The sequence below is a fragment of the Platichthys flesus genome, chromosome 15 (genome assembly GCF_949316205.1).
Source record: "Platichthys flesus chromosome 15, fPlaFle2.1, whole genome shotgun sequence".
In the NCBI taxonomy this organism is placed as follows: Eukaryota; Metazoa; Chordata; class Actinopteri; order Pleuronectiformes; family Pleuronectidae; genus Platichthys; species Platichthys flesus.
The window spans coordinates 14522317-14546273 of NC_084959.1; the positions used below are offsets into that span (position 1 = coordinate 14522317).

The following is a 23957-nucleotide window of genomic DNA, read 5'->3' on the forward strand; positions in this document are numbered from 1 at the left end:
CAATTAACCTTATACTATGCACTCCTCTAGTCTATTAAATGTCAACATTCCTGCCAACAGTTTGACAACTGCCTGTGGTGGAAAGGAAACACACCAAAGCACTGGTAGATGCCGTTTTAGAAGACCGGCGGAACTAACAGGGTCTTAGCATGGGGTTGAAGACCCCTGCCATCATTAAAGAAGGGGATTGTATCCCTCTCGGGAACGAGGCCAACTGTGCGCAGTTTGACACAGGAAGGGATGCTAATTGTAGACATGTATAAGTTTAAATGATCTCTTGAACAATGGGGTCAGCTGGGGGGAGCACGATGTGAGGGCTCCAGGCAAGTTTCAATCAGACCTTGCAGTTTGACTGATGCTGAACTGCCACAGGAGTCTTTCACCTTCGGCACTGGCACTGGGTTTGGAGCCTTTAGGGGAGATGTGAGGCTAAAGGATTGCCTGCAGTTGCTAGGAAGAGTTTGGGTGTCCACTGTCATTCAAAATGGGACTGGAGGAAATTGGCAGACCTGTGCGATAAGGAAGAGATCAGAAGGAACAGGAGAGTAGGCTTAATGTGAGGAGACATCTGCCTACCCATTATTACAATTCAGGTCTTCTATATTTTATATATACAAGGGTTTTTTGCATCTTTCTTTTTATTTAAAAAAAAATCGAATGCAATTTTTCAGTTTTTATAGTGTACGATAATATCTATTTATCTATCTAGCTATGTATTTGCTGTTTATTTGCAAGACTATATTTAACAGTAGAGAGTGGAGCATCCATACGTCCTTCATCCATCAAATCCCTCCTGCATTTGACTGCATCGCCGACCCCCAGTGACAACACACTCTGAGGCGACAGGGTGGACAGGAGTGAGACCCACTGTCTCTTGGGGACACTCTTATCTGGAGAGGTCATTGGCAGGTGAAAGGGTATGCTCGGGTGAGCTTCTCCTGCCGCTTGTGAGTCTGAGGACTAACTGCCACGCTGAGCATGAGTCATGAAACACCAACTCTCCAGTCCAGTGTTGTGGCTCTTACACTTGGCACCCCTCATGGTCTTAATCAGCTGGCTTTTGGTCCCGCAGTGGCAGGCGGACTTCTGTGATGTTTTTTTTAAAGCCTCAATTTCCACTGCTGAACAATTTTAGCTTGACTGCATTCCTGCGCTGCAGAGCTAAACATCTTTGCATGAGGAGAGATAGCAGTGGACCCAGTTTTAGACGGTCTTTGAAGGTCCACTACCATACTGTGGTACAGGCTGCCTTCACTTTCTTTCTCTGTGCTGGAACCATCTGGACTATTGCATGATCACAGCGTGAGCCTATGTGCTGCATGATTTTTCACTGGTGGAATGTATGTCCTCTCTCCACACAGACAGTGAAACGCTTTGATTCTATTTGGAAAGACATTTCTTCAGAATATTATTTGTTGCTCCAGTGTCTGACTGAGTGTGCATGTCTGTTTAAGCAGGATGTTTTTTGCAGTATGCAGTGCATACGGAAATTACACCATGAGCTCTGTAAGGTCTGTAGAACTCTTATAGCTCGGCATGAAGGAGTTAGAGTGTAGGCTACTCTCATAAAACCTGTTGTACAGTTAGGGTCACCAAATAATTAGTCCGGTCCAAGTTGTCCTGAGGTGAAGCTACCACAGAGTTCTGTTCTGTAGCTTGCCATTTTCTAGTTATAATCTGTAATCACTGCTTAAAGTGAGCTACAGTGTTCGGGAGTTATTAGGGCGATTTTTTTTCATAGCCAAAAGTATTTCAATTTCTCACCCTCACATGTCCCGAAGATTTGTGTTGCAATGCCATATCCAGTTTGTAATATATGCCTCACTTGTTTGCACTCTTATTGTATAATTCAGTCCTAACAGACGCCAACACCTTAATCCTGGAAACAACAGAAAAAAACAGTTTTATTAAGACTGGTTGGCCAGGACTCTAATATGACACATACTAATATAGTAGAAAAGTAACCTCTTGTTCCTCCCTTGGTTTTTATGCTGAGTTATGTATCACATAACTCCCTGCATCAGCGTGTAGTCTTGTGGGTCTACCACACCATCTGGGATGGCAGATGATAACCAAGTTTTTCAGAGAAAAAGCGCTGAGATGCAGGAAACGTCACTCCTAGTTGTGTTCAGCAGTTTGAATTCACCCATTTTTGCTGCTCAGGTAGTGAATTTTGGTGAGACACGGAGATGCTCAAGGAGACCCACATCCTCCAGTGGCCAAAAAATCCCCTTTGTCAGAGATAAGAAAAAAAGCTAAAACCATCCTGTCAAGTTTTGATGAAAAAAAAAATGGGAGATAGCTGAGACATGTGAGATAAAACAAATTATAGGCATTGTGTCAATAATGTTGTGTCATTGTGTCAATAGCGATAAGAGTGATGGCAAAACCCATACTTTATGAACAACATGAATTTTAATGTAAATGTAAACAAAGGAAAAAGGAACACCAATTCGCTGTGGCTGCCAGGCACAGTGCCATCTGGAAGACAGGCATTAGGCCAACTGGAAGACATTAAGTCATGAGTGTCATCAACCATAACAATCATGTCCCTATCAAAGGAAGCCTATTCATTCTGGAGGCGGCCGTAATAGCAGAGGAATACTTATATCTAAACTAATTAATTAAAGTCCGACTACCGGATCCTCTCTAATCTAAAATACACAGTGAATATTGAGGGAGGAAAAAAAACAAAGGGTTGGAGGTGTTAAATATGATTATGTACATGTGACCAAATCATACAATTATTCTTTTTTTTTTACTAGATTCGTAACATCTCAGTACAACGCATGCCAATTTGAGTGACTCCGAATCTAAATGCTTGTATTTAATAGACATGTCTGCATGTTGATCTTTACGCCGGGACAGCAGTGTTGAAGATGTTACAGTTTCGTGTAGAAATCCCTCCACACACTTCTTAACTGACATCACGACTGATGATGTTTGGCTGTTAAGCGTCAGTTAGGTATAAGAAACGTTTCTTCATGTGAAACCTCTGATCTCGTTTTTTGCTCCCGTTTGCCTTTTTCCCCTCCGTTTGCACACATGTACCAAGAGAAAACACACCAGCTTTTCACGCCACATCGACTAGAGGCTCCCCTGAAAATGTAAAGAGGGACGCAATCGATATCTGCACAATTAGTACATCAATAACCTGCACTACCAAATTTAATGTATTCAAAGGGAATTGAATTTCTCATCGTATTTCTGTATGTTTGTGTTTTGCTGTCTGGCTTAATACACATTTACTTTGCCCCTCTCTGGATTATTATTTCATGTGAGGACCAGCAGGATGCAAAATTCAGATGTGAACTCTGAATAACACTGGCTGCTCATGCTCATGTATATTTCTATCTCTCTCAAAACCACACAAAGAAAGGATACAGTGATCCCACTGCTTACTCTCCAATCCCTACACTTATGGTTTTGGCCAGTATTAGATCAAGTGCCTGTGCATTATTTTATTTTTCACTTTTTTATGTTAAAGTGAGTGGATCATTCCTCTGTGTAACATAACGCTCTAACAGAATGTTACTTGCTCAAATAAAAACCAATATGTTAGTACCCCAATATTCTTTGAAGGCTTATGAAAATCTTCCTTTGACTGCGACAAAGGAACATTATTTAATAGAGACTGGTCTGGGCTGCAGTGGACACACGCACAGGAATGAACTCTACATGATCAAAGAGCAGGCACTCACAGATGCGGCACACACACTAGACTGGTAAAATGCTGCACCACTAAGTTTTTCAGGGCACTGGACTTTGATACTTAACCTCATGACTGCTCCCATTTCAATTACCAAATAGAACAACCCCCCCCACACACACACCAGAAATAATTATAGCCTAAAAATCACTGCAGCATGAAAAAAAGCCAGAATTCTTTAGCTGGAGGGAATACAGATCAAAGAAGACACTAAAATAATGGATCGTAATTACATAGTTGAAAAGTTCAAAATCAAACAATGATTGCAGTGTTTGAGCTCGCCAGTAGCAAAGGAGCATGGAGGGGGGGGGGGGTTCTTGCATTGCGGATTGTTGCAAGCCGCATGTGAAGCTAACGGCCAAGTTGCATAATCTGCATGAGGAGAATTGATCTCCCTGCCTCTGTGACCCTTAGTGTGCAACACCATGTTGTTAGAGGCCTGACTGGTAATGAAATAGATGGAGCAGTTTAGCTTTGTCAATAGGCAACATCACATGGCAAGTTCATAAGGATCTATTTCTGAGAGTGGTTTCATAGCGTTTGAACTACGAAGCTTCAACTCTAAATATCATGAAGTGGTATACTGAAATAATTATTAAAATAAAAATAATCTGCCCTTTTTTGCATGTAGCTCACTATATCTTCTATTTCCCCTACATTAACTTCTTTTCTGAATTCATAAAGTTTAGTTTTTTTACAGGTCCCACATGTTCGTCTAAATGTATGAATGTGACTTCCAGATAACATTTTGACACATGCTCTCTTTGTCGTTTACAGGCCCTTCTTCTGATGACCTAATGGAACTGAATTCACACGTAGTGCTTTTTGGGGTCCTGGTGCTGTGCTGTGGCTCAGCTAACGGCAGTATCCTGTACCGCGTCCAGGAGGAGCAGCCTCCCAACACCCTTATTGGTAGCCTGGCAGCCGACCAGGGACTGCCTGACTCGGGTCACCTCTACAAGCTAGAGGTGGGTGCCCCTTACCTCCGTGTCGATGGAAAGACGGGGGACATTTTCACCACAGAGATCCCCATAGACAGAGAGACCCTGAGGGACTGTCGAACGCTGGGTAAGGGTAAACCCTGCTACCTGGAATTTGAAGTATCAGTCACAGATCTGATACAAAATCAAAGCCCACGACTTATTGAAGGACGTATCGAGGTACAGGACATCAATGACAATACCCCACAGTTTCCCTCTTCTGTGCTCACCATCTCTGTCCCAGAGAACACGATCATGGGGGCACTGTTCTCCATACCCTTAGCCACAGACAGGGACTCAGACAGGAATGGGGTAGCTGACTACGCGCTGACGGCCGGTCCAGATGCAGCAACCCTGTTTGGTTTACAAGTGGCCGACGACAGGGGAGGGAAGCTCCCACAGCTGATTGTCCTGGGCAACCTGGATCGTGAGTTAAAGGATTCCTATGACCTCACCATCAAGGCAGTGGATGGAGGAAACCCTCAGCGCTACAGCAGTGCTTTGCTTAGAGTCGTGGTCACCGATGCCAATGATAACGCCCCCAAGTTTGAAAAGTCCACGTATGAGGCCGAGGTTTCTGAAAATAGCCCAGTGGGGCACTCTGTATTGCAGGTAAGATCTGTTCAATAACTAATTTTGAGTCATAATTTCCATCTCAAGTGCACAGTTGAACTGCAACCAATATTATTCAAAGAACATTGACGTACTGCTGTGAATTTTATGTTTAGCTGCTCAGAGACAGCAAATATCTGCCAATTTATCAAGATGATGTAGAAAAAGATAATTTTCCACTGGGTTTATTCCCTTGATAAAGTTTTAATGAATGAAAACAAACCAAATACATTTTACTCTTGTGTTATTTTAGAAATACGTTTTTATCCAAAATATAACCACCAGGTTTCTTGGAAAACCAAGCCCTGGTAGGTTATTGTTGCATCACGTCTTCCTATGTGTAATTTGATCCCCGCCAATTGCTATAATGTGCATTTTGAATATGCGCATTAGGACATTATGCCTGTACAGGTAATTAAACTGATTATTGCATTTGAGTTGCTACTCTACATGCAGATATAGAGCTAGAGATAGACAATGCCAGAGTGTGGGAGTAAGATGCTCTTTGTAGGATTTGCTCTGCCTACTGCTGCGACTGTCATGAAAGAAAAAAGCAGCCCCAATATTTCATCATGTTTTCATTTGCACATTTTCTCTGGGCCATAAAAGAAACAAGAACAGGGGGAAAATGCTTAGTGACATAACCATCGGAAGCAGATGGGAATAGAAATAATGAAATATACCTAAATAATGATGTTAACATGCAATGCAATTAAAGGATCAAGGTTCATTGATTAATATATTTATTCACTGGTCAATCGTTAGTCGAGAAACTCTTTCTCTGGCTTCCTTTTAATTATAACACTAAATTGTTGCACATTATTCATGCCTTTAACCATGGAATTCCTTTAATTGCAGGTCAGAGCAAATGACTCGGACATGGGCCCTAATGGAGAAATTGAGTACACCCTTCATCAGGCGGTAGACCCAGTGCCGAAACTCTTGCGAATTGATCGGTCCACTGGTGTTATCTATGTCAAAGGGTCACTGGACAGGGAGGAAATCAGCAGCCTGTCCTTCTATGTGATGGCAAAGGATAAGGGTCCTCAACCTAAGAGCTCAAAGACATTTGTTACCATTGAGGTGACAGACCAAAATGACAACGCACCAGCTGTGGAGATCCGTGGGATTGGTCTTGTGACACATAGTGAGGGAGTGGCGAATATTTCCGAAGACATGCCAGTGGGAACAGCCGTAGCTTTGGTGCAAGTGTCTGACAACGATGAGGGAGAGAATGCTGTGGTGACTTGTGTGGTTGCAGGAGATGTGCCCTTCCAGCTTCGCCCTGCCAGTGACTCGTCCAGTGACAACAAGAGGAAGTATTTTCTACAGACCACAACTCCTCTTGACTACGAAAGGGTTAGGGATTACCGAGTCGAGATCGTGGCCGTGGACTCTGGAAATCCAGCGCTCTCAAGTACAAATTCATTGAAGGTGCAGGTGACTGACATGAACGACAACTCTCCAATATTCTCCCCAAACTTGTTTGAAGTGAATTTTGCAGAAGAAAACCAACCAGGGGAAAAGGTATTGGATGTTATAGCGTCGGATGCTGACAGCGGCATGAATGCGGAACTCCTCTATAATATAGTGGCCGACTCATCCATCAAAGGTCTCTTCGAGATTGACCCAAATACAGGTGAAGTCAGAGCCCGAAGCCCACTTGATCGTGAACATAAAGAAAGATATGAGTTCCGTGTTACAGCAGCAGATAAAGGTTCACCTGTTCATAAAGGATCAGCGACAGTTGTGATAAACGTCCTTGACCGCAACGACAATGACCCCAAGTTCATGCTCAGTGGCTACAGCTTTTCAGTTTTGGAAAACATGCCTCCCCTCAGTCCAGTTGGTATGGTGACAGTCTTGGACCAGGATAAAGGTGAGAATGCTCATGTTCAACTCTCTGTAGAGCCTGATGGAGGGAAGTTTGTCGTTCAAAATGGAACGGGCACCATTCTCTCAAGCATCTCATTCGACAGGGAGAAAGAAAGCAGCTACACCTTCCGTCTAAAAGCAGTAGACAGAGGAGAGCCACCCAGGTCTTCGTATGTGGCTGTAACTATCAATGTACTGGATGAAAATGACAATGACCCTGTGGTTACTAAGCCCTCCAATTCCTCCTTCAGGCGTCTGTCTCCTCTGGCTTCCCCGGACAGCCATGTGGAAATAGTGGAAGCTGAAGATCTAGACAGTGGGCCTAATGCAGAACTGGTCTTCGGTATTGCTGGTGGAAACCCTTACCAGCTATTTCGCATCTCTCCTTCCAGTGGGGAGATCACTCTCGCAAAGGAGATGACCAGCAAACATGGTGGACTGCATCGCCTAGTGGTGCGAGTTAGTGATAGGGGCAAGCCTGCTCGTCACGCAACGGCCTTGGTCCACATCTATGTCAATGAAACCATTTCAAATGTCAGCTTAGTGGAGGCCCTAGTAGGACACAGTCTTTACACTCCACTGGACAGGGACATTGCTGGGGATCCTGACAGTGGCTTTGCAGCACAGCGTAGTAACATTTTATTTGGAAGCCTTGCTGGTGTGGCAGGCGTCGTCATGTTGATCTTGGTGGTGGTTTTCATTCGACACCGCATCCAGAGAGAAACTAAAAGTGGGTATCAGGCTGGCAAAAAAGAAACAAAGGACTTATATGCTCCCAAACAGGTACCAAAGAATACCAAAGGCAAACGAGGGAGGAAAGGAAAACCCCAAAAGTCCCCAAAACCACTTGGAGAAGACGAGGAAGTCAGCCTACAAAAGAGTCTCAAGTTCAACCTTGATGGAGTCAATGATAGCCCCAGGATACACCTTCCCTTAACATATTCACCAGGAAGCCCAGACATAGGCAGGCACTACCGCTCCAACTCTCCCTTACCTTCCATCCAGCTGCAGGCCCAATCACCCTCTGCCTCACAGAAGCATCAGGCTGTCCAGGACCTTCCTGCTGCCAACACCTTTGTTGGAACGGGAGGAGATGACAACTCTACCGGATCAGACCAGTACTCAGATTACAGCTACAAGACCAGCCAACCGAAGTACAACAACAAACAGGTAAAGTCATGCTTTCAATAATCTAACTGCTGCCTGAATGGTCTGTCAGTGGACTGGATGGTTGATTTGTCAAATTGTTTTAGGGCATTGAAGAAGGACAGTTTAATTTGAGATCCCCTAATACATGGTATACTTTTGAGCTCTCATTTAGGACTGTGTTTCAGCTCCAGTAGTAGTGCCATAATATACCAAAGAGAGAGTAGTTCAATACCAAATAAAACGTGTTATTATTGTGCCTTCAGTCCAGATTGTAAAAGCCTGAAATGATACTTAAACATTTAATGTGATGAGATGATGCAATAAGAAGATACAAAATGTCTTTCATCCCCCAAGTTGTTTTAACGTTAGAAAAATTACATTACCTTCCTTTTTTGTTGCTATCGTCACATTGGTAACACAAATATGCTCTGGGAAAAATGTAGGGACTCATAGACTCGTTATAGTATCAATGAATCACTTTAATGCAGTGACTTGCTGTCTTAGTATTAGATTAGCTTCCACTCTGGAGGGTGAAATTGGATTCACAAAAAGTTGCTCCAGGTATGTAATTCAAACCCAGACGGACCTTTTTTTTTAGGTTGCTAGTGGAGTTGAGCAAAGTCCATTTCTCAGTGACTTATTTCAGCTCTTCTGCCTGACCTCTAGTGCTCTGATCTCTGCGGGTCACTTGGTCTTATCTCCCCACTCCTTATGCTCTTATCTCCTGTTATCTTAAGGACATTTGGCAAGGTTTGAATCGCCATGGAAACAGAAACATTAATAGACACACAGGGGATTACGAGCAGAAAAATTGTCTAGGGACAGGAAAGTAGTGTGTCTGTAGGTTTCTGTGTCATCTGGAAGTGTGTGAATGTGCGTCTTGGACTAAAAAAATGTAAATGTGTATTTTTGTGTGAGCAGGAGGATCAAGCAGACTACTATAATCCTTAAATAGTATAATATTCTGTATAGTACTACAGAATATACGTTTATCTGGATCCCGTCAGTTTATCAGGACAGATATACCCCATCTCGATGCATCTCTTTTTTCAAAGTGATGACTCTACTCATTGAGAATCCTACGGATTCTCAAGGCCTAGAATCCGTAGGAAGCAAAAACAATACAACACAATTTCGAACTACCCCCAAATCCAAAGACTGCCTCCTACAGGGAAATACCCTCTCAAACAAACACAGTACACCAATGATCAGTAGCATAACTTAACTGAACAGTGACCATTACCTGTAAATCACACAAAAAAGAAGCAGCTCTATAAAAGCAATAGTCATGTTGCTACAGTTCTATTCAATTGATATCATAGACAGTTTGTACTGAAAATATGACCGTGATGCATACAATTCATTTTAATTCACCAAAACTTGACAATGACATGGGCTTTCAAGATTCTCCCATAAATTACATTGCAGTGCCGTCCAAACAAAGGAGTTTGACAGTTTCTCTGCAGACACAATTTGCCACGCAAAAATTAACAAACTTAAACGTGAAAATAAAAGATGCCACCGAGTTCTGAACGAGAGCAGGTGACACATTTTCTGTGGAGACAACTTCAGAGCCAGTCACACAGTTGGCTGGTTGGTAGTTTCAACAGATGCTCGCTGACAGCTGAGGTGATCACAGGCCTTTGTGGGTGGAGTCAGTTTGGAGAACAGTCACCAATGTCTCCTTGATGGACAACGTAAGGGACAGAAATGACTACGAGCCACAGGGTGTGCCTGGGTATTTGTGCGAGTGTGGTGCCAATCTCTGTATATGAGTGTAGATTTGCAGCTTATTGTGAGAGTGTTAATTGTAACTGCGGCGCAGATGTAGGCACTCAGCGCTTGACATTGTTCTCGTCTCCTCAATATGAAAACATGAATGCGGATGAGACATGACTCAAATGATTGACAGGCCTTGTAAAAACACGAACAGATGCTGAAGCTCATGTGACATACCTCAGCAGATGTTGTCTCATGTATGGCATCCCCTCTCACATCAGGAAGAACAGATTGACCAAAATATATAATTAAAGTAACTGCCAAGTGATGTGACAGATGCAGAGTGGTGCCCTTGCGTTAATTAACCGTGCTACTCACAACAATGGCTTTTCATTGGGAATGTGGTCAGGTGTCTGGATTTGTGCAAAACTTCTGTATATTATGTCTGAAATTCAATTCAGCTTCGAAACAGATTGTGAGCCTATGAATGGTAATGAGCTTCGTTTAGTTAAAATGACATTACAATCCTGTTTCAAAAAGGATTTGAAGAGTCGTACCACAAACACAATTTAGCTCTGTAACGATGTGAAGTATTATCAGTCTTTTCCTCCAGCGCCCTTTGGGCTTGAATTTAACACAGTTCACTTATGAACACCACTCTACTGTTGGGTGACGTCTGTGTCACTGTTTGATAAACTAAAGCAAGCTGATCTAGAAACTGTAACAGGACCCTTTTGAGCGGTAGATATTCAAGGTGAGGGCATGTCTAAAACATGATGATAGTTTTTTACAGAATTAGCAGGTATATACCGGAAGAAACAAATTCTTGCCCATTTCCACGCGAGAAGTTTTCTCCTCTGTTTTTTTTCCCCTGGTGCGTCACGTTCACCGTCACAAATACGACAAAAATGGAGGCGCTCTCTCACCTCGCTGTCTTGCCAAAGTCACACATTCACCCGGGTGTTTCATTTCCATCATCATGCCAATTGGAGCTGGAGCTGATAAAAAAACCTGTGTCTATCTCTGTGTCATTTGACCCAGGAGGGAATACCAATTGAATCCATTCCCATTGCAGAAAAAAGCCCAATGTAGGTGGATGTCGGTACGTGTTTCATCTAAATTCTACAAATTGTTGTTTTCTTAACCCTTGAGTGGGCCCTTTATATTTAAATACTTTATAGTAACATCAGGATTGGGTTCTCTCTACGGGGGCCGCCATTTTTTTAACAGTAGCCCAAACTGGGCTGCCAGAGGTTATCGTTCATGTTTGGAAGGGGATGGTGAGGTGAGGGGTTCTCAGCCTCAACATGCAACTTCACCAGTAGATTTCATTAATAAACACTGAAACTTTAAGAATTAAGGTTACAAGTAGTTTTAGGTTATGGTTGGAGTTTGATGTTTCGTCATGTGGGCTCAGTTAGCGCCTCAGGACCAGTGAAAGCATCATTCCAGGGCTCACAAAATCCATAAGGAGACCATACATGACGACATGTTTGCAGTATTGTGTTATCTGTCAGGGGTCTATAAATTATATTTCAACATAAACAAGAGAGCAGTCTTACACATGCATTATTATGGGTGGGGCACAGAGCTCCAATATTTATTTGGATTTAGCCCTGTTTGCTGCACCACTTTCACTTTGGACTAACTTTACAGTCATCGGTTGTTTTGTAGAAGTATACATTTACATTTTAAAGAAAAATCTACATGTATTAATGTTAGCCATGAGAACAGCTCGGGGGTGGATAGTGGAGGGTTTAAAAGCTCTTCAATTAAGAATGGCTTGTTGAGATTGCCAAATCCCAACAGATGTTGTAGATGTCCTAATTAGATTGCGGTATTGTCTCAGCACTTGCCAGCTATATGTGTGAAGCCATATTTGTTATGTTTTCTACACAAGGAGATAGCACTGTTATCAATTCAGAGACGTTTTCATATTCTCCCAGGACTCAGAAGGGAAATTTGCAGCCCTCTAATTGCTTTAGATTAAACCACTTTGGCACAGAATTCCTGAAATGCAGTTTCTGGGATATTGCATATTATGGAATCTAACACAGCTGGAGGAAGTCGGGCAAAAAATATCCATTGCTTCACAGCAAATATTAAATAATACTATTATATATATAAAAAAAACAGCAATTATGCCAGAAACTGACTTGAAAATCCAAATCCTGAACCACAGTTGTAACCGGGGCCTGTCATATGTTGTATGTGTCTTGAACCAATGAAATTCAGCTTCATGGACAGAGCTTTCTGCTGCCAACTGTTCCACAGCCTCTGTGCAGATGGAGAAAGATGATAGGCCAGAGTGAGGCTGATATAAATGGACTCTTTTTCATTGTAGTCCTTTGTCAACACCCTTAAAATGATACCACAAACACATTTGAATATGTGAAATGCTTTTTTAATTAAATTCAATTGAATTTAATTAGATTTATAAAGAGCAATATTAACTGGTAGTTTAGCATTTGTTTTCTTCTATTACCAATAAGATAAGAAAAAAATAAGCCTTAGCAACTGCAAATGTATTATCGTACAAAGCTAAAATATTTCTATAATAGATTTAACAAACCTGATGAGCCCACTGGTGATACGAGGGCTTTAGCATCCATGTGCTGAATTGAAGTCCTTACAATTGCTTTCACACTGCTTGCACCTGTTCGGGAAGTATTGTAATTAAAGTGGGGACATTGGGAATTTTCCTCAGGGTCTTGGCAAGTTACACTATCCTCTGGTGTATGTCACAATTGTGTTGTTGAGCCTGGGTAGGCAATTACAAGCAGCAAAATGTGCATATTTCATAGGAATTATTGTCAATGTGGCAATAGCCTGCACAGTTAAAATGCATGATGCACAGCATGTCATGTGCAGCTTGGAGAATCTGAGTTGACATTGCAGATGTTCTTCCTGAATTATGATTAAAAAACAACTCTATATTATAATATATTTATATAAACTAAAAACATGCACCCACATTTACTCAAAATTGGTGTGATGGAGTCATTGTAGAAATACATGAGTTGTTTGTTCATTTAAACTCGTATGTTGTTTAGTTAAATCATAGATACAGTCCTAATTGAAGATGCATGTCTTACCAGGTTGTCAAGCTGCTGCTGCTGCACCGTTGTATCTAATCATGACATAGTTAGCTTTACTTATTTCAAACCAGAAAGCTATAGGTCTGTGCACCCTTCTAACATTATCTTTCTAGGTTTGCTCCTTGTTTACTTCACTCCCCTTGTCAGTTTTGAATGTGTGATATTTTCATGATGGTTGCTGGAGAAACCAGTGACTTACATAAGCCATTAGAGCTGTTAATTAGCCCTGTTGGGTCTAAGAGCTGGCACCTTTCTTTCACACCTCACTTCCTCAGAATCTTACATTGGATGGAAACAAAGAGCGAGCGGTGAGGACCACTCCTGTGTGACATAGAAATTACGACTAGAAAGTCTTGTGCATCCACACTTGTAAAATCCATTTTTGAATCCAAAATGTTGTCTCCCGTGGGCTGTTTGTTTATCACCCTTCCAGTGCGCGGTTACCTATAAGCAGTCCGGTGGATTCTCCTAGCAGGAAAGTGGGAATGTTGAGTCAGTGCTAGACTTAATTAACCTGCTAATTTGTTAAGCAAGGCCCACACTTTGTGAACTTTAGGCATCCCTTTGAGCTGGGATTAACCCAATTTAGGCCAATACTGCTGTTTGAACTCAATAGAGGTGTATTACAGACGAGGCCGGAGGCATGATTTGCATTTGTTCTACAAGACTGTTACACATTATTCTCTGTTCCGTGTACTCACGACCGGAAAATCCCCCAAAAAATAATCAAAAATAAGTCATCTGCATTTCAGCGGATAGTTCAGAGAGTAAGGAGTGCAGTCGACTTATTCCCCCTATCTTTTCCCATCTCAGTTGCCAATCTGCCTTCTAGTACTTTCTACAAACAGGCGCGACACACACAAACATACACAGCTCTTTGTGCACCACCTATTTGCCCTGGTTGATTACCCAGAAAAAGAAGGCTTGGAGGAGAGTGTGGTGAATGGTATTGTTGATGCAGGAATAATATGCTTTTACTTGTATCACATGTTTTTCGCACGATTTTATGGCATAAAAACAGGATTTAATCATGACTTACCTTCATCATATGACACACCTATTGCTCAATTGATCTGTATAATTAAAACATCATATGTATTTGTGAGCTCCAAATGATCGGTTTTATGATTTATTTGGGTGGAAATACACATAGGCTCACGGCTATCAATGCTTATGCGAACATGATTCCATTTTCTTCTTGTTCTCACACAAAGGCTTCAGGCTATCTGCTGGAGGAGACCAGCGGAGGAGACCACCGGCTAGGTCAGGGGCTAGCCGCATCCAGATTGCTGCATTAGTCCAGACCAAAAGGATGGCACAAAGGGCTAGTCAGAGTGGAACAAGGGAGAAGGAGGGTGGGGTTGGAGGAGTGGATTGGTTAGCATTCAAGTCTTGTGTTAGTTTATTGTGTAAGTATATTTTAAGAGTTCATATATCAAATCCGCCCAGACAAAATGCAGTTTTATGAAAAATTAGATCTAAGATTCATTGCATGAGTCACGTAATTTAGTTTTTGATAATATTTGAAGAAAAGGATAATATTTTAGCTTTGATGAGGTGACCATTCTGACCCAGAAACAAGCACTAAAAGGCTGCTGAAGCCTGAAAGAGCAGAAGCCAGGGATGAATGTATGGTACTTTGATCCAGACCTGTTTGAACCAAGCCATGGCCGGATCAAACAAAGCCATATAGATAATAAGAGTAGATTCTCTACAGGAAAAGCTCTCTTAGGTTTGAATAAATATGAATTTGAATTCATGCACTGTAGCAGGAAGCACAGCGGGTGTAAAATAATGTGCACAGTGGACATTATATCGCTTAATACCTCATTTCCCTTTTCGGCTATAGGAGTGTAGTAAGGCCAGATCATGCTGTCACGTTCAAGTAATCGAAAGTTGGAGGCAAATACAGACAACAATGAGTAAAGTAATTTCATTACCTGCAACAGGAAGAACATGTCAGTCAAACACAGCAGAACTGGCAGACAGGCAGGATATCAATACCTGGTAGTCAGGCAAGTTGCAGGAGTAAAGGGCAAATCATGGAGATTTTTTGGAAGGTACTGCATCAGACAGATATATAACAAGAGGAGCGGGTGAAATGCAGAACAGAAGAGGAACCTGGCGGTGATCAGTCCTACAAATACTCAGACTAATAGCTGATGAGCTCAGTCGACAGGTGATAGGATGAGGTGAGGCAAACAGGGGAGAAAGGAGAGAGGCAGTAATATTCCTGAAAACTCGAGACAAGACGTAGCTGAGGCTGTGTCTGGAATATGACTGTGGGACGCTCAAGGGAAAAGGGAGGAAGGCTGCGAGGAAGGCGCTGGGACACTCGTAACTCTCCTGCCTTTAAACACTGAGTGCTTCTAATTTAATTTTGCTTAGGATGGCTGAGCAGCAATACCGACCTGGCAATTTCCCTTCTTTTCCTCGGGACAATAAATGAATTACAGCATAATGAAGTATTTGTTCACATCCTCAATTGATTCCTTGCATAGAAGTGTTATCAGGAAGTGTCACACCAGATAGATGCAAGAAGAATCTGAAAAAGTTGAACAATCTATCAAAAGGCGAGACACTAAAAGTAGCTGCTCTCCTCTGACAAGTAACTCCCTCTTGTTGTTCATCATGACAACTATCTGATACTAAATTTGGGCATTATCGACAGACTACAAACATTGTTTAATCACAAGCAATCAGATATTTACTCAAATAAAATGACCACATGCCGGCATTTGACGTCACCCATGTTATTTGGGAGGCTTTCAAAATGATGCAACTGTCATTTATCCAGAAATCTCAGGTCTCGCTGATATCAAGAGGGAAAAGGGAGAACATCTTTTGACAAGCAACTACGCTGGATACCTGTTTTGTTTCGGTGTCAACCTGTCAATAGCAACTAATCCACCGCAGTGTTGGCTTCAGGAAGAAGCACAACAGGAAAGACAAAGAGACCCTGGAAGTGAACACAGTAATAGAACAGTGTCAAGAGTATTATCTTTCATCGTCAGCTTTATCGTATCACCCAGGAAGAAAGCTGAGATGGGTTTGGATATTTTTTAAATCTCAAAATCAAGATCAGGTGGGTATTAAAGTCTTAATAAGAGATATTGATTGTAAGTATTGTGAGTATTATTATTTGGTGTAACCTGCGGAGAAATATCTACGTTTGCCACACAGAGCAACAAACGCTCAAGTGGAACATTTATTAAGGATTTCAAATATACTCCTCGTAGTTTAATATTTTTGATTTCGTTTCTTCACCCCGGAAATGAAGGCTTTGTCCCTGACCCATGTGATGAAGCTGGTGTTACAGCTCCAGAAGCTGAACAGGCAGGCATGTGTAGTGGACACTTTACAGACACAATTCACCATCGCCTGTTCGGTATGGATTTTTCATATAGGTTTCGGTTGGTGGCATATTTTGATGTGAAGTGCTTTGCACTGTTACCTGCTCGTTTAAGGAGAAGAAGGGCTACTATTGTAACAGGAGTACCCGGAGGGGTTGGCAGTGGATGTTTTGATAACACCAAGTAGTTCTGTTGTCTGTGAAAAAAGTTAAGTGGCCGATTACATTGTGGCCGATTACACACGGTATTATTATGTGGCCTCGCAGCCCTCGGTAGCTCTAGAACGGGCAGAATGATGACAGTAGTAATATATATATATACAGTAGATGTTAATATTCATTTTATATTCATAGCCACTAACCAGTATAATAGCAAAACAACTGTTTTTATTGCAAAGGCACCTTTCCTTCCATGAGAGATACTGGGTGTAACATTCTAAAATATTTCTGCGTAAAACCTGAGACACAAGATAACACTGCAACAGACACAAAGTGGATCTTATCTAAACCTCCTGATTCAAGCTTATGAAATTTTTAAAACTATTAAATACTGATCGGGCTTTTTTTATAATATTTTTTTATAGTAATTTGACTGTAGATGTCTAGTAAGCTATAGTCAAAATACTTGAACTCCACTCCCTCATATCTTCTGTGGTGCGTCTGCTCATTGCCCATTAAAAACCTGAACTAGGCAGGTGGAGATAAAGAGGCCAAAAATATTCGCATGACATCCCTAAACATCCTTTGAAGTATCTTGCCAGGGTGGAGAGGATGTGTGTTACCTTGAGTTACAGTCGACTGAGACGGATGTCAGACGCGCGATCTGGCTCCGCGCGGAATAAAAGATGGCACAGCTCAATAATCAAGGCTTATGCGGGAACGCTGGATGCACACGTCGCCCGCGATACTCAGCACATTTACAACATCCTGGCACCTTCCACGTAGCCCCTCTGATGCTGTCTTGTTTCATGTTCACTGGACCGCGGACATATCAGGAAACATCCTAATTATTCTGAAGCCAGTCGACACAGATTCTTTAAGTAAAATCCCATTTGATGCATGCGATGCTCATTAGTATGAAGTTTTCTGGCTCAGGAACAGCAAACCCAACGGAAGTGCCAGACTTATTGGCAGGCTCCAGGTAGCTGAGGAGGAGAGGATTAAATATTGACTGAGCCAAAAGTCAGAATGCGTGGATCAAGTCATGAAGTTGGACATGCTTGGTTTTTCACGTATTCAGCACCTCAAGTGCACAGCTGGCAGGAGGCTGCCTCACAGAGGGGCAGACTGAACAACTTCTAATTGGTCTTGCATGCAAAAGTTATCCAGTTACTACATAATTTAAGAATAATAGATTAAAATTACCATACCAATAACATATGCCACTGATTGACACAAATTACTGCACTGAAAAGCATATACGGTATATATACATTAATATAAGGTCTTACTTACAATGATCCCATTTGTATTTTCTCTTATTTTGTCTAATTTATTTGAGAAACTATAATATGTACTGTTTATACATTTACTAAACTTATATACATTGGTTTGAATGTGTGTACACAGTTAATATTAAAATGTTACCTACTATGGGTACCTGAGAGGTATTGAGTCAAAAATGTCCAAGTAAAGGAGCCTTAAACCGGAGGTATGATCAACATGGGGAGGCCAACAGAGACAGCACAGAGGCAAATGACTTCAATTAGCAGACTTGGCCTAATGGGCGAAGCATTCTTTGAACTAGGACACAGGGATTGATTTCATTTGCACCTCACTCTCAGAGTGAACGATCAGAGCTGGTCCTCTGAGACTGGTTTGTCCAATCTCATGTCTTGGTGTGGCTGGGATGACGTGTGTAGAGAATGGGATAAGACCATGTGCAGGAAGGAGTAGTGAACTTTTCAATATGTAATGAAATATATAAATATATATATATAACCTGAGATCACAGTGGACCTATATATATATATATTTATAGGTCCACTGTGATCTCAGGTTTTTGTAAAAGGCTTAAATCTGGCCTCTGCAGAGACTAGGGGAATTTGTCTTTCTTTGATTTTTGCAAGACATCAACAAATCTTAGTAAATGTACCAGCAAAGTTTGACACCAGTGGTCTTGCTGTTGAAGTTGATGCATGGGGACATTAACATAGTGTGAAACCTTTTATATTGGTATTAAACGCCATTAGTATGCCGAACAACTCAGCAGCAGGCTGATAGCGACTGTCTCCAAGATTTTAAAGCGATAATGACCACTTTTCATGAATAGCGCCCGATTCATCATATGCACTTTTAATTTAATAGTTATACATGAAACGTATTTTAATAATGTGATCATGTATTGATCTAATCGCTAAAAAAAGACCCATGCTGAAAGTCCTCCTGATGAATGGGCAGAAGTTTCTGTGCAGCTCGTCCCTGACTGCCAGCCACGGGTCCTCTTGATGTCATCAAAATGCCCAGCAATGCTGACTGGCCCTTTGATGTAAAGGGAAAATAATTAAAGTGTTGCTAGTGATCTATATACGTATTAAAAAGTCATGGTCTCTGCCTATCGATCAAGTCTGATGAAATGTCTGATGAAAAGCCCGCGGTTCAGAATGATCCGCTCTCATTTTTTTTTCCTAGGGCTCATATGTATGCGTTTGGCACATGGTCAGATTCCGTTTTTTATATTAATAATAAAATAAAATGAGTAACTCCTTAAAGTAAAGCTGTGTCGAGGCTCAGCTCCATGATGGCATTGCCGTTAGCTGAGATATTATATCTCCACACATCCCAGCCTTCTTACCTTCTGCCAGGCAGATTAGTGCTTTTATCAATAAGCAGCTTAGCACCAAAGTGTCCCTCAATAATATGCCATGGTATTTTTTTATTTTTTTCTCCTGCTGCTTTAACTCCTGGGCTTCTCTCTTCCTGTATTTTGCTCTTACTCATTCCCATAACCTCACATTTTCCTATTTCCACTCACTGAAATTCTCCACTTTCTTTAATTATATTAACCTCTGACTTGGAGAAACACTGATACGTTATGCATTCTCTTCCTCGGGTCAATTCAGGAACCTAGACACGGCCCAGGAGGACCAGGGAGCACTATCCCCTTTAGACATACTACCCCATTAGAATCCGGCAGTGCACCATAAAACCCATTAAGGTCCATTAGGGAAGTGCTCTGGCCCGCAAACACCTTTAAAATCAGCAAGCAACAAAGGTGCACTGTTACAGATGGTGTAAAACTTATTTGATTGGTCACTGGATTGCCATTTCTGTCCCTGAGGACGTTCGTTCGGAGCTCTTTGTCGGATATGATTACAGAACAAGCAGTTTTTCAAGCGTTTCTGCCTCATATTTTCGGACATGTTATTGCGATAAGTCACATGTTAGTAAATCATATTCATCCCTGACAGCTGTTTTACAAATACAGTGCAGTCATTCCATAATTTTTTTCTTCTCAGCAGACCAACGCATAATGCACATTACCCCGATAAATATGAATTAGCATGAGCATTATTGAGCTAAAACAGGTCCCCACTGAGATTGTACTCTGCCTGAACAGGCTCTTTCGCCCTCCCTCGGTCGGAACAATTGCATACAGCTGTGCGGCTTCACCATACTGCTTCTCATGTGATTAGCGCGCCGCTTATTACGCTTGATGAGCCTGACCCAAATCTTCCCGAGGCAGACACATTTCTCTTAGCGAGCTTGAAATTCAATATCCTAGATCAAGTCAAAGGTGAATCCCTGACTTGGCCGTAAATTGCTATTTCTGGTGCCTTTCAGTGAGGAACATCCGCCAATGTTGGTCCGTGACATTTAATAAACATTGTTAAAACGTCTACCAGTGTATGTGTATAGTGAGTTTCAAGGCAGTATGATGTGTCATATTCTCTTATTAAACTAAAAGTTTGCCTCGCTCCGTTTTGGAGCGCTGCCGAATGAATGGCAATTAATTAACGACTCTTTGTGACAATCTGTTGTGGGGCTATGATTCATTTCATGTATTCCATTATTCTACAACACACTACACACTCACAATCCACATTTTCTTTTTCTTTGGTCATACTGTTGAAAAGCAATTCTTTCAAAGGACTAGAGTATATATATTTTTTAAATTATACTTTATATACACATTATAGAACTATGTAACTAATTCTTCTGCAATGGAAATGAAGTGCTTCAGTTTTCCTTTGCATGACTGCTGCTCTGAAGAGAGCTGTGAACTTGTCCTGTAGGACTACGCTCGATGTGCTTCAGGGACAAAGACATTTAAGATTTTCTAATGTTTTCCCCTAAAGGGTTACACGGCAAAACGATCCATTCATAAGCCTGTAACAGAAAGAAAATGTAGTCTAAGTGTGAGAAATCGAATGTATTCAGTCTTCAAATGAAAAAAAAAAAGAGAGATGAACTTTGAAAGAATGGAAATCACTTGAAAAACGTTGCCTTAAGTGTTCCACTCTGCAATTTACTCTTTCCCATTACAGGTGGTTGTGCTCTCTTCATTCCTCTGGTATATTTTTTTTATTATTTTATCTCTGTCTCTTCTTTACACCAGGAAATTTGCAGATAGATAATGTCACTTGTGACCCTTTTAATTGTTTGAATATTCCAGTCAAGAAAAAAAAATTAATCAGCTTATAAGCAAAAAATAAACCGTGATATGGTCCTGGCCCTAGCAATCAAACTAAGATGTTGGATCAGAATAAAAGTGAAGAATTTTACAGGTGACGACCAGTTTGACTTTGTACAAATATCGAACACAAACAGAAAAGTGTTTTTTTGCCGTCAATGAGCTGTTGAATGCATCGTAAACCAGTTTAAGCCAGATGAGAGTGGCTGAGACCAGAGTAATGTCACCGTGCCTTTTACATTTCTGAGTAGAGACGTCTTAACAAAAAGGGAGAAAAGATAGAGGAAGAAAAAGGAAATATTCACAAGGAAATAATCTCATTAATTTTGACGTTCTTAACATTTTAAATGTTGCATCCGAGTTGTTTCAATAGAATCTCTCACTTTATTAGTGGCAGTGCTGAGATTTGTATTAGCAGCCTTGACATTGTACGACTATTGCTGTTCTGTCAAATTTCCATTTAGCTGCAGAATGTTGTGACATGGCCGGCTCTTTCCACAGCTATTCAGCAATTAGGCTCAGTTCATTTTACATTTACATACAACTGCACAATTCTTGAATAAATTGTATTACTCTTAAACTTGTTAAAAGGTGTCAGAGCTTTTGTGTTTACATGATAACAGACTACTCACCTGTAAACAAATTAAAGGACCATGTAGCTAGTCTAGGATGTTGTTATCAGCTATTTTCCTGGGAGTTCATCCGACAGAGAACGCCTAGTTGATCATTTGATGTATGGGTGACCAGATAAAAAGCACTGATAAGATAGTTTCGTAGTCTTTGGGTCGACATAACTATGTTTTAACTCTTTCTTCTATAGCTCCAGCTGAGCTAGGCTAATCATCTAATAAAGATTATTTTTGGTTTACTTAGCTAAACATTAGGCTATTAAGCCAAATCTAACACAATCCACCTTCCGCCTAATTTGCCTGCAACCTTACAACCCAACCTGGTTTGTTGTTCATGTAAAGGTGAGAGTATTTGTATTTTCCTCGTTTAAGTGTGTTTTGTTTCAGGTTCCTGAGGGCGATAGAAAAAGAGTCCTGTGGCTCCACACAACCCTGCAGCTCCGTCTTGTGAGGCAGGTGTGAGAGTCTTCAACTGGCTTATAGGCCTGTTCCGTCTGGGCTGCTGGTTTATCCTTTGATGTTGGCGCTTCAAGTTCCCTTCCTTTTGGGATTTCCTCGGCATGACAGCTGAACACCTCTACCGTTACCCGGCTGACATCTCCTAGATGTGTTGCATCAGTATCTAATAACAAGAAGGGTATTTTGCTTGGTTTGTCAAGGGCTTAGGTGCTGTCTGGGTTCCGAGGGGTTGGTGGTAGGTGAAGGTTAAGGATTTTTGGAATATGTGAAAATACACACAGTGTATATTTATTCTTCGTTGATAGAAATTAAAATAATTTTCTTTTGACAGCTGACTAGTCACAAGCGGACCAACAAACCCTGTCATGTCCTATAGCTAAATTGAAAGTGGATAAGATGGGGGAAATTAAACAATGATGTTTAAATCAGAGCAGAGTGAAATACAACATTTTAATTTATGGACTAAAACTGGAGAGGTCCAAAGAGGTTTTGGTTGTTGCATGGATTTGTTTTGGTTGGTTCCAAAACTAGCCTGTTACCTAACAGCACCTTTTGGTTACTATATGTGAGAGAAACAAACGATACTCTCAATTGCAGTTTGAAGTTAGCTACGTTAGCAATGTTTTGTAGCATAGGCTACGCTAGCTGTTTTCCCTCTCTCTGCCAGCTGCCAAGAATTGGTCCTAAATAAAAGTTGAGCTTGATTTATTGTTTGTTGGGCGTCAGCTTCCTGAGAGCTTGCAAATTGCTCATCCGAGTCAATGGTTACAACTGCCATCTCGAGACGACAAAACAGAGAAATGTCCAATCAGCTGTTTGATTAGCTTGGCGATGAGCATCTGTCACACAAGCACTTGTCCAATGATTGTTGATTAGCACTTTATTCCCGTTGCCAGCTTTCCTTTTTTCCGTTTTAAATCAAGCCACCGTTTTTTTCTCTCCAGCACAAAGAACTCTCCCAATAATTTTTACCCTCCCCATTCAGCATACAGGGACTCAACAGAAACGCGATTGCATAGCACAATGCCCTCTGACAAATTTGAGTAAACCCATGCGTTTCTGTTTTACTGTGGCTGCAGCAATCTCAGTCTATTCTATACGTGAAATATACATAGCAATGTGGTTTGGGTAGAAAATAAAAGATAATGAGAGATGAGGGAATCATCGTGCACGATGAAAAGAAGTCAACACCACAAATAAAGGAAATGGGGGGGGGGGGGTAATACGGTGAAGGAAAGAAAATAATTAACAATCCAGCTGTCGTGAGGCAAACTGGCTTGGCAGGGAAAACAGTTGCAGACATTGAGAAGAAAAACTTGAAAGTAAGAAATAGCATCCACATGGAGACCATACTTAACGTTCGGCAACTTGCTTGTCAGATAACTGCAAAAGCGGCAGAAACATCTCGCAGTTCGGTGCAGTAATTGCAGACTTACCTACGCACAGCGCACAGACAATTCAGGTTTATTACACCCGGTGAAGGATGCGCAGACACATTACCCTCAAGGGACTCAACATGCAATACGGTTGCCAACTACTCCACACATCCTGAGCCAAGGAACGTGTTCTTTAACCTCCGACTGATAGATGTTGTAGCGAGGAAGCAAGACCACAGTTGTCATTACAGGGACCACGTTTTGGGTAGACACTGAGCCAATAAAAGTTTGTTGAATTCTGCCTGTGATGCATCCAGGAGTGCTGTATCAGCATGCTGCCTCTGCCTCTTTGCAGGAGGTACATAG

General features: G+C 41.5%; 1 protein-coding gene across 1 annotated transcript in view; it reads left to right on the forward strand.

The window, feature by feature from the left end:
• The first annotated feature begins 4497 nt into the window (after nucleotides 1-4497).
• The window catches only part of pcdh1a (protocadherin 1a), a 77761-nt gene continuing 58301 nt past the window's right edge, over nucleotides 4498-23957 (forward strand). The window contains exons 1-2 of the mRNA XM_062405758.1: nucleotides 4498-5301; nucleotides 6160-8346. Of these exons, the coding sequence (XP_062261742.1) occupies nucleotides 4507-5301; nucleotides 6160-8346 (2982 nt within the window). The 5' untranslated portion in view covers nucleotides 4498-4506. The remainder of the gene's footprint in view (nucleotides 5302-6159; nucleotides 8347-23957) is intronic.